At 35.3% G+C, this 11,157-nt stretch overlaps 2 protein-coding genes across 5 annotated transcripts; one reads left to right on the forward strand and one right to left on the reverse strand.

The window, feature by feature from the left end:
• Nucleotides 1–2,251: 2,251 nt before the first annotated feature.
• Nucleotides 2,252–7,912, reverse strand: LOC127101203 (pentatricopeptide repeat-containing protein At4g21300). Of its 3 annotated transcripts, XM_051038550.1 has the most exons (3): nucleotides 3,148–7,912; nucleotides 2,723–2,817; nucleotides 2,252–2,592 (listed from the first exon to the last, which is right to left on the reverse strand). In XM_051038550.1, the coding sequence occupies exon 1, from the start codon at nucleotides 7,762–7,764 to the stop codon at nucleotides 5,203–5,205; it is 2,562 nt and encodes an 853-aa protein (XP_050894507.1). In that variant the 5' UTR covers nucleotides 7,765–7,912; the 3' UTR covers nucleotides 2,252–2,592; nucleotides 2,723–2,817; nucleotides 3,148–5,202. The 3 variants fall into 3 exon arrangements, with proteins under 3 accessions (XP_050894507.1, XP_050894508.1, XP_050894506.1); XM_051038551.1 differs by lacking the exon at nucleotides 2,723–2,817; XM_051038549.1 differs by having other exon boundaries at nucleotides 2,252–2,817.
• A 15-nt stretch (nucleotides 7,913–7,927) lies between these two features.
• On the forward strand, nucleotides 7,928–10,084 carry LOC127101204 (uncharacterized). 2 transcript variants are annotated; one of them, XM_051038554.1, is made up of 5 exons: nucleotides 7,928–8,285; nucleotides 8,459–8,635; nucleotides 8,747–9,046; nucleotides 9,139–9,402; nucleotides 9,491–10,084. In XM_051038554.1, exons 1-5 carry the CDS (start codon nucleotides 8,277–8,279, stop codon nucleotides 9,866–9,868), a joined length of 1,128 nt encoding a protein of 375 aa, XP_050894511.1. In that variant the 5' UTR covers nucleotides 7,928–8,276; the 3' UTR covers nucleotides 9,869–10,084. The 2 variants fall into 2 exon arrangements, with proteins under 2 accessions (XP_050894511.1, XP_050894509.1); XM_051038552.1 differs by having other exon boundaries at nucleotides 7,934–8,285; nucleotides 8,469–8,635.
• The last annotated feature ends 1,073 nt before the right edge of the window (nucleotides 10,085–11,157 follow it).

The raw sequence follows: 11,157 nt of genomic DNA on the forward strand, positions 1-11,157 counted from the left end.
CAAAATTAGAAACCTCCTTGCATGGGTGTATGGGCAATGATTTGGGCCTAAGGACTGATATAATCCATCTCTAATTCGTGTGCAAAGTGTACTGAGATCATTAGGTGGAAGCATGCAAAGAAGAATGATCATTTGAGTTCAAAACTTGCCAAAACACTTCCCACAATGGAGCCATACGCAAGTCCCTCAATTTTGATCCAAATGAGATGATCTTGGACTTTTTAGAAAGGTGAGATGAAGAGGAACAACTTTCATGTTGAACACTTTTTCATTTGAAGCTTGGATCATCATGAATTCTAAGGTGGAAGTTCGGGAAATCAAACATATTTGAAAATTTTCTAAGTCCCAAGTCAAATGTTCACTTCTTCCAACTTGAATAACTTTTTCTATGGACTTAAAATGAAAAACATTCCTTCATCAAAGTTGTATCTCTTTCAAACCTATTCAATTTTTTCACAAATTTAACCTCATTTGGATTTGGAATGAAGGAGTTATGCATTTTAGAATTTGAGAAAAATCACTTGTTCAATGGTATTGGCCCAAAATGACCTATAATGTTTCCTCTTGGAACATGTATTTTCAAGTTGAATTTGAACTTCCTACAAACATAAAAGTTGAAGTAGACATCTTTAATTTGATAATGGAATTTTAATGGCTTTCATATAATAAAAATTGAGCAAGTTATGGTCTTGGTAAGTTGACCTCCAAACTAGGGTTCAGACAAAATGACCTATTATCTTTCACCATAAAAAATGACTTTCCAAACAAAAATAGATCTTGACTTAAACATGAAAGTTGTTTGGAATTCCATTTTGAGTAACTTTTCTCTTGGAATCATTTTCATATGACAAACATTGTAGGAGATTGGGTCTAGAGAATCCCAGTTTTGACCAGTTGACTTTCTCTAGTCAACCACCACGAACCATCTTGCTAGCTTGATATTATCTTGACTTTTGGGATTCATGGAGGATCATATATGTGTAGGATGATGCAATATGAAGTATCCCTTAAAATATTTGATCAATTGATGAGGAAACTTGTTGAAGAAGTCACACAAGATACCCAGATGAATTAGGGTTTCCAAAGCACACAAACTCCCAAATCTTGATGAGTTCTTAATCAAAATGACATGTGAAGAACATAGAGATCCATATATGATGCCTATAACCAATATGAACCATTTCTTGATTGAACTCCTAACATTGAGGGTCTTAAACCCAAAATATGAGCTTGATAGAGCATAAGTGAGCATACACACTACCTACAAAAGAGTTAAACTATACATTGACATATTTTTTTGGTATTTTGGTTAGTAAATAATGAAAAACAAAGTATGATACAATCAAAATGTGCTTGATGATCTCTCCAAATGCAAACCCAATGAATGAGGGGCAAGGAGAATGCCAAGGTGTGATCCCAATGCTAATGCATATAATGAGATAGCATGAGGGATCTTAGGGTAAAAATTAGGGTCTTACAATACTAGAGGAGGAGCATACACAATTATATCATGTCGATGATGTCTTGCCTAGATGTCGTTGTATTATGGAGATTACCTAGACATACATTGATTGACAAATGTATCTTCTCTGATGAGTCTCATGTGAGGCAAGTCCTAGATGCCATCATGACGGAGACAGGATAGGACATTGATGTACCGGAGACAACGCCAGAGGCCGTGGGGATTGATGGCCGAGGAAGCAGAGGAGATGTAGTCTGACATACACAATAGGACAATAGTATATAGTAGTTATACTATGGATTGTATTTTATTTTCACCTTATGCTACTTTATTGTTGTATTCGACTTTATTTATATATGATATTTCAACCATCTATAGTTATATACGTCATTTTTTACTTATGAATTGTATAATTTAAATCTTCATCTGAATACACGTAAACAAAATACAATATGCACTATTATGTTATGATAGCTTACAGAGTTACATCTGTATAAAATAAAAGGAGAAGCATCTCCGAATATTTTAATGTTAACTGAGAATGGAATGCGTCCAAAGATGTATCAACAAAATATTTAAATATTTAAATATTTTTACATATTTAATATTTTTACATGGTGCCTAAGATACATATAGAGTTTAATAAATTTCAATAAATTGGAAACATCAAATATGATAATAGGAGTCTTGCTTTAACACACCTTGTGCTTATTCAAGTGTTCAAACAAACAATACAAATTTGTCAATACTCTAAAAATTGGTTAGAATTAAGTATCCAATATCATCTCATACATTTATTTTTGTGTTGATATGTTCCTATTATTAACATGGGTTTATACAAATTTTAACAATATATTATATACAAAAGAATTAACAAATACACCTATCATTTTTCTTTTGCAAAACAAAATAGACCTATCTACTTTCTCCGAAGTCAATTATAGCAAATCTCCAAAAGAGATGGTACCTACTAGTGTATAGAACAGCAGGAGAGGGTTAATGGCTCCATCAAGTTGAATGAGTACACAATTTCACAAATTATTTGTGCATTAAATAGTACAAATCAAATACAAAAGAAGTCTAACAATCTTTAAGTCTTTAATTCCTCATCTGTCCAGCAGCCTAACAATCTGGAAATAGGTGTGAGAGCATCATATTGAGATTGAACTAAACAGCACCAACACGTATAAGAAACACATTTTTTCAGTTAATGAACATAGGTACTTAAGAAATCACCAGTTATGGTTACAGGGTTATTACCCTTTTCTCTGAGAGGATCAGTGTTTTGATATTTCAAGCTATAATGCAAGGATTAGGCTAGGGATTAAGGTAATGTACATATTGAGTGATGTTTCCTACATAACAAAATCTGAAAGTGGTAAGATAGATAGAGAAATCAATGATTAGCTTGGTCAGAATGCTAAAAAATCTCAATAACTTAAAGTAAAGTTAGAACTATAAATCATCGACTACAGATGTTGAACATAGTTAAACTTTGTTATCACCATCAATATAAAATCGGAAAATAAAACCATCTACCCTACCTCAACAATTGATTTATTTTGATGTCAAACCAAACTTGTATAAGCAGAAAACAAAACATAAAGGTGCAAACACTAACAGGATAAGCAGGAAAATACTTATGGAAGTTAAAAAAATTGTTCACGAAAGAGAGAAATCATTACCTGCGGGATGGGTCTTGAATCATAGTGGATGATGCAATTGAGATGAAGAAATGCTACTATCAACGGGGAAAACACTTGAGATCTTTGTTTGAGAAACTGCTATGTGTTTGCGAGAACTTCGAGAAGAGATAGAGCAGAAGAGTGAGCAGGAGATAGAGCAGAATAGTGAGCAGGAGAATTTGTGTGAATAAATAACTGTAGCTAAGTTGTATAAATAGATAATAAAGTAGATTAATCAGCTTTAACCAACAGCATCCAATAGACATGTTGAAATCCTGAAACCTCGAGTGAGAGAAGAATGATCAGCTTTAACCAACAGAATCCAATAGGCACATTGAAACAAAAACCTAAGCTCTCAGCACTGAAAAAAATGAAGTGTAACAACCATAGTTTTCTTTGCATTAGCATGTTTCAATTAACTAATCCAACAAGTATTCCGTTTTAAGGTTCTGAAAAACTGCTCTTCTATGTTTTCCCACAACTGGTTTGGGTCTTTGCTAAAATCTCATGATAAACCTTGTTTCTCAAAATCAAAATATACATAATTTGGCTACTAAAATGAACACTTTTTCGGATAAAACATGTATATACAATGCAATTTTGAAACCTGTAGATTATAAACACATTACTGTGAAATGACAGAAAGCAATCCGATTGACCCATGATTTGATAAGAATAACACAATACTCAATTTCTATACTAGCTGTCTTAACTAAAGCAATGACAAAAGACACCAGAAATATAATCAGAACACCAGTTCGCGAGCTTCTAAAGCAAAATTTCCAACTCAATTTTACCGAGCACTTGCAAAGTTGCTAGGTAGAAAGTAACCATGCATATTCAGAGAGCCAATGAAAAACACTAACAACCCCTCACCTTCTAAACATAGATATATATCAAGGGGAAAATTAACCATCACATTAAGATAAAAAATAAGTTCATCTTTTCTTCTTTAAATATAGGCAGTGATTTTTTTTTTTTGTATTAACCTATCTATAAACCCCTAGGGGTTGACTTGGTAGTGAGGACTTAGGACCTAAGAGTGTGTTCCTCTCTAGGTCTCAGATTCAAATTTTCCAGGTGCCAACAATTTCAGTGTTAGGCTAATCCATACAGAACTTAGTTCTGCTTTCAATTGAGCTCCCCACTAGTGGACGATTGGATTGATTTCCCCGGATTAGTTGGTCATTTCTCAGATACCGAGTTTTCAAAAAACAAAACCCTCTACCTATTGTCAAAGAACCTTGTTGACAGGAAGTACTGAATATATCTACAAGAAATATGCACGGACAAAAAAATATATACTTGGAAGACCGAAGGAAGAGCATAACTTAATGAGAATGAATGATGTCAATTTGAAACAAGCCATGAGGTTTGCAATAAGCATCATTCACATCAAAATTTCAAAGAATTTAAATATGGAATTAAAATTTCTCTTCAGTTCCTTGGGATAAAAAAATAGTACATCTGTTAAAAAATTTATGAAAGCGAAAAGCAAAGGCTTCAACATATTGCTTCAAATGCTCAATCTTTCATATGGAGAGCAAGAAAAGACTTAAGCACAATTCAGACGACACGGACTAACAACAATCAAATGAAGGAAAATGAATTTAGGAAGTCTTACATGTGGATCAAGGTGCTTTTACATCAACAAATCCTACTTGCTGTTTTATAAAGTATAGATAGAGTGTACAAGTTCACCAAAATAGCAAAAAATTTATAGTTGAAAAAGAAAAAAGTAAAATAGTATATTGTTCTAGAAATAATCAACGAATGTAACAGATTCAGTAAGAGGAACTTGATGATAAAGAGGGAACATAGAAGTTGCAAGAATGACCAACATGGTTTCAAGTAGTATTTCAAGTATAACTTTGAATAATATGTTAGTGCTACAAAGTTCATAAGTTGATGAATAATTACAGCTTGAGAATTAGTAGTAAGGGATGACTGAAATCAAACTCATAAATAAGTTCGGTTAGTATTTTTGTAATAAGAAGAGTTGCATTAAATGATATTTGTAATCACTGATGGTGAGAAATGAGAATATGAAATAAATCAATGATTCTCCAAACAATTATTGCTCATAATTTGTGGGTGCAGCGGAAGATAAGGTTGAGGAACATAACCCTGTTTTCTCAACTCCGGAAGAAGACTTTTAAGAATCAAATAGATCTCAACAGATTGAGAGTGACTTCCATCAGCAGCAGAAAACATATGAGTTCCACCATTGACATCAATCCAGCTGTATCCAGGTATCTTTTGAACTCCTTTTTCCTTCATTAAACTTCTAACCTTAAGAACACTTTCCCATTCACCAGCTCCAGCATGTACATTTGAAAGTAAAACATAGTATCCAGAATTTGTTGGGTCTAGTTCAACAAGATGTCTTGAAGCATGTTTAGCAAGCTCAACATTTCCATGAATCCGACAAGCACCAAGAAGTGACCCCCAAGTACCTGCATCAGGGGTGAATGGCATGCTTTTTATGGTATCGAATGCTTCGTGCAAACGACCAGCACGACCATACAAATCTACCATGCATGCAAAGTGTTCCATCCTAGCACATAGCCCGTATTCCTCGGTCATGCAACGGAAGTAGTATACCCCTTCATCAACTAGGCCTGCATGACCACAAGCCGATATTATAACAAGAAAAGTAACATGATCAGGTTGAATCCCAGCTTCTAACATCTCATGGAATAGATCCAGGCATTCTCTCGGGCGGCCGTGGTTTCCATAGGCAGCAATGATGCTATTCCATGAAACTTCATTCTTGCAATCCATCATGTCAAACACACACCGAGCCAAAGCTAGTTTTCCGCATTTAGAGTACATGTCGATTAGTGCACTTGCAACAAAAGTGTCAGAGATAAATGAGTTTCGTACAACAAAGCAATGCAACTCTTTCCCGTTATAGAGTGCCGGTAAATTTGCACAAGCAGAGAGAGTAGCTGATAAGCTCACAGCGTCAAACTTTGTTCTACTCATTCCCATTTGCCGAAAAAGATCGACGGCCATTTCTGGTTTACCATTCTGCGAGAAACTTACAATCATTAAGTTCCAGCATACACTATCTTTTTCAGGCATTCTTCTGAAAAATTGATATGCAAGATCCAATCTTCCACATTTTGCATACATATATGTGATTGAAGATCCCACTTGACACACATTCTCCAGTCCTTTTTTCAGAATATCGCAGTGCAATTCCTTTCCAAATTTCAGAGACGCCAAAGCAGCACAAGCAGGCAAAACACTAGCCATAGTCAGGCAATTAGGCATCATTCCCTCTTGAACTAACCACCTAAAAATGTTTATAGCTTCAATATTCATCCCGTTAAGCACATAGCCCGAGATCATAGCCGTGCAAACTGCAACATCAACCAACATATTCTGCTGGAAAGTCTTGCACGCCATCTCCACATCTCCGCCCTTGAAGTATATGTCAACGAGAGCGCTCTTCAAATAGACATCAAAAGGCACCCCATGACGCACTATATAACCATGAACTTCCTTACAATGCTTGAGACTCCCAGATTCAAGAATCGAAGGAAGGAAACTTGCAAATGTAACCGAATCTAGTCTGACTCCACTAGCAACCATTGCTTTCAACAAAGGCGCAGCCTCGTCTGTTAATCCATTCTGTACATATCCAGCAATCAAACCATTCCAAGTAACTGTATCAGTCTGTGGCATCATATCGAAAATCTTTCTCGCATCAAAAAGGCTCCCACATTTAGAGTACATTGTAATAAGTGTGTTTGCCAACTGAGGATCAGACTCTAACCCACTCCTAATAACAAGACCATGAAGCTGAATACCAGCACCAAGTATCCCTCTCGTAGCACATACCGACAAAAGACAAACAAACGTAACCGAATTAGGTTTAACGCAAGAGTTCCTCATATCCTGAAAAGTTCCCAACGCTGAACTAAAATCCCCATTTTTCACATAACCATTAAACATAACATTCCACAAAATGCAGTCTCTCACAGGCAATTCATCAAACAGGCACCTAGCATCATGAACATAACCATTATCCGTATACAACTTAATCAAAGAACTACCAATAAACAAATCCATATGAAACCCCATCGACCGAGCCAAATCATGAACCATCTTACACAATTTGACATTATTCAAACCACCACAAGCTTTAATCACATAAGGAAATGTATACTTATCAGGTGCAACATTACTACCCAACATCCTAAAGAAAAACATCAAAGCAAAATCAAAACACCCCATCATAGAAAAACCTCTTATCAACCAATTCCAAGGAAGACTATAACACAACTCAACCCTAAAAAACAAATTCCCAGCATCATTGAATTTTCCACAAAGAACATACATTCCCAGAATCCTTGAACCCAACGTAAGACTATTACCCATTCCACCAACAACAACCTGAGCATGAATTTGTCTAACTTGTTTAACCATAGACGCATCTGAATTCGAACTAGCCCGAAACATAGATTCCAATTGAGCAGTGAAAGATTCTTCCAATAAACGTGATCTTGACATGACATAATTGCAACTGGTAGTTGTGTATGAACTTCGTTGTTTGAATGCAACATAGAGAAAGTGCTTTACTTGTTTGAATCCGAGTTTGTAGTTCATGGCAGAATAACAACAGTTGCAGAAAACGAAAACGGAAAATTTAGCGATGTTGTTTTTCGAAAATGGGGTGAAAGTGTCATTTAGATAAAACTGAGGGAGGTAAATGTAATTTTAAGAAATAAATAAATAAGAATATGTTAAACCTTGAAGAGAGAGAAAGTTCAGGGATATGGTTATTATGGTTGGCGGTGGTTTGAAGGCGGCGATGTTAATGTCGTCGTCGTTGAGTCACGTGCGTCCTCTAACATGCGCTTCGTCGTCGCGATTAGTGTCGCATCCACACGACCTTGTGAAATGGGTAAAAAGAGAAGGTGGTTTCGTTCACCGTGCGGTGAAGATAGCGCAACCCGATTCCGGTGGTTTAGGGTTAGGGTTAGGGTTAGTGGCTAAAGAAGAAATTCCGATTGGTACTGACCTAATTGTTCTTCCTCAGCATCTTCCTTTGCATTTCACGTCTTTTCATCAGGATCAGAAGAATGATGAGAACTCTGTTCTTCTTCAATTGAGCTCACATGTTCCTGGTAAATTAATTTCACTGTTTGTATAATTCGTTATATGAATTGCTTATATGATAAGCACTTATGCTATAAATGTTGAATTAAGCTGGTGATTCAAACAGATAAGTAGAAAGCAATAATATAGATTGTATAAAGTACTGAGTTCTCAATGTTGAATAAGTTGGACAATTTGGTAGCTTTTGACAGATGAATTATGGGCAATGAAACTGGGTTTGAAGCTTCTCCATGAAAGGGCAAAACATGGATCTTTTTGGTGGCCATATATCAGTAATCTCCCAGAAACTTACACTCTTCCGATCTTCTTTCCTGGGGAAGATATCAAGAATTTGCAGTATGCTCCGATTCTTCACCAGGTACTATTCTGTTATTCATCGAGGACTGAATCGTGTTCGAAATAGTATTAATGTTTCATGGCCTCTGCAATGCAATATGACAAACTAATTTTTATCGAATTTGTGAGACAGGTAAACAAAAGATGCCGATTTCTTCTTGATTTTGAGAAACAAGTCAAGCGTGCGCTAGTTGGTGTTACACCAGATAAGCATCCTTTTGGTGGTCAAGAAGTAGATGCTTCGTCTCTGGGATGGGCAATGTCAGCAGTTTCATCTAGAGCATTCAAGTTACATGGTAACAAGAATTCAAATGGGATAAACTTTGATATACCGATGATGCTCCCTCTAATTGACATGTGTAATCATAGTTTCAATCCAAATGCTAGAATTGTTCAGGAGCAAGAAACTGGTAGCACAGACATGCGTGTGAAGGCATGTTTCTTTTTACTCGCACAATTCAAATTCTGCTTTTTAGAAACAAATATTGATTTAATCTTTGCTGACGAGTCCAATCTTTGCATTAGGTTGTGGCTGAGAAAGTCATCAGGGAAGATGATCCTTTATTACTCTGCTACGGATGTTTAAACAATGATCTTTTCCTTCTTGATTACGGATTCGTGATACAATCAAACCCTTATGACTGTATCGAGCTCAGATATGATGGTGCTCTTTTGGAGGCGGCAAGCACGGCAGCTGGAGTTTCTTCACCAAATTTCTCCACACCTGCTCCATGGCAGGAACTTATTTTATCACAGCTGAATCTAGCTGGAGAAGCTCCTGATCTCAAGGTCCGTTCCACAAAATTTCTACCACTGTTCTTAATGTTTAACCTTAGCACTAGAACCATAATGTCACAATTTGATTGTTTTGTAACAGGTGAGCATAGGTGGTCAAGAAATAATCGAAGGTCGTTTATTGGCCGCACTGAGAGTCCTCCTTGCAAGTGATATGGAAACTGTACAAAAGTATGACCTCAGCACACTCAAGTCTGTAGATGCTGAGGCTCCACTTGGTGTTGCGATTGACATTGCTGTATTTCGTACTTTGATCGCTCTATGTGTCGTTGCATTGGGACACTTTCCCACCAAATTAATGGATGATGAATCCTTATTGAAGCAGGGTGCTTCTGGTTCAACAGAGTTAGCCATTCATTTCAGAATCCAAAAGAAATCTATAATTATAGATGTGATGAAAAACCTTGCTAGGAAGGTAAAGGTTCTTTCATCAAATGAGACAGCTACTGCTGAAGGCTAAGATTCAACACTTTCTGGCATGAATCTCATCTCGAATCTTCTTTTGTCTTGTCTTGTCATGTGATTTTTATTCTTTTAAGATTCTAACTGTATTATGTTTTTTTGTCGAGATGGTCAACTATGAAGTTCTAGATTCCATGTTTACCTTAGTAATATCGATATTTATCTACTATTGAATTAGATGTTACGGACAAATAATGTCTACATTTTACTTCTACATTGTTATATTGCAATCATAGTATTTGAAAGTAACATAGTCAGTTTTCCACGGAAGTCAATATCTGAAGACTAAAAAGTGTCACAAAAAATATTTGTTATTATTTTTTACCATGATATTTTTATTTACTGACTTTTCATTTATTTCACTACTCAATTAATCACGGCTGTTTGAATTTTTTACTTTAATTTCATTTTAACTATCACTTTTTACTTTAATCACATTTAAACTATTACTTTTGAATAATTATGATGAACTCTTCTGAATCTTGTAAGACATACATAGCAATTAATCTCATAAAATATTAATAAAAATAGTTTGATATTCATTGTTTACACATGAAGTAACTATAACATAAGCCTTATCTTATTAAATAAGGTCGATTACATGGATCATTTTTTGTCATTATGTTTTATAAAAATTTATATTTTTATCTAAATTACTAATCTCAAGATCTTACTTAATATTTTCTTTGATAATCTTTCTAGGTCTTACCCTTCCTCTAATTGTTTATCTTTTCTCCATCTAATATATTCTTTTTACTATAGAATCTACCGATCTTCTATCTACATGTCCAAACAACATAAGTCTATTTTCCACCATCTTCCATTATAGGCATTATCTTGTCACTCTTTCTAATATTTTCATTTATAATTGTATCATGTTGAGTCTTATCACACATTCATTGTAACATCCTCATCTTTACTACACTTATTTTATTCTCGGGTTGATTTTTAACCGCCCAACATTCTGTCCCGTACAAAATCGCATGTTTTATCGAAGTCCGATAAAACTTTTCCTTCAACTTGAGTGATACCTTTGCATCACAGGAAACACCTGATGCCCTTCTCTATTTCAACCAGACAGTTTGAACTCGATGGATTAAATCCCCTTTTATTTCTCCATCATTTTGTATTATGGACCTAATTTAAATTGTGTTAATTGATGGATAATGCGATCTCCAACTTTCATCTCTAGATTAGAAACACTTCTTCTTTTGTTGAACTTATATTTCATATACTCCATCTTACTTCTACTTACACGAAAATCATGTGTTTCTAAAGTTAGTCTCT

The sequence above is a fragment of the Lathyrus oleraceus genome, chromosome 7 (genome assembly GCF_024323335.1).
Source record: "Lathyrus oleraceus cultivar Zhongwan6 chromosome 7, CAAS_Psat_ZW6_1.0, whole genome shotgun sequence".
In the NCBI taxonomy this organism is placed as follows: Eukaryota; Viridiplantae; Streptophyta; class Magnoliopsida; order Fabales; family Fabaceae; genus Lathyrus; species Lathyrus oleraceus.

Excerpts from the sequence above, each read along its gene's own strand:
- LOC127101203 (XM_051038551.1), bottom strand. The coding sequence starts at position 7,764 with ATGAACTACAAACTCGGATTCAAACAAGTAAAGCACTTTCTCTATGTT.
- LOC127101204 (XM_051038552.1), top strand. The coding sequence starts at position 7,934 with ATGGTTATTATGGTTGGCGGTGGTTTGAAGGCGGCGATGTTAATGTCG. Across the intron at positions 8,636-8,746 it reads ATGCTCCGATTCTTCACCAG|GTAAACAAAAGATGCCGATT; the intron begins GTACTATTCTGT and ends TTTGTGAGACAG. Across the intron at positions 9,047-9,138 it reads GCACAGACATGCGTGTGAAG|GTTGTGGCTGAGAAAGTCAT; the intron begins GCATGTTTCTTT and ends TCTTTGCATTAG.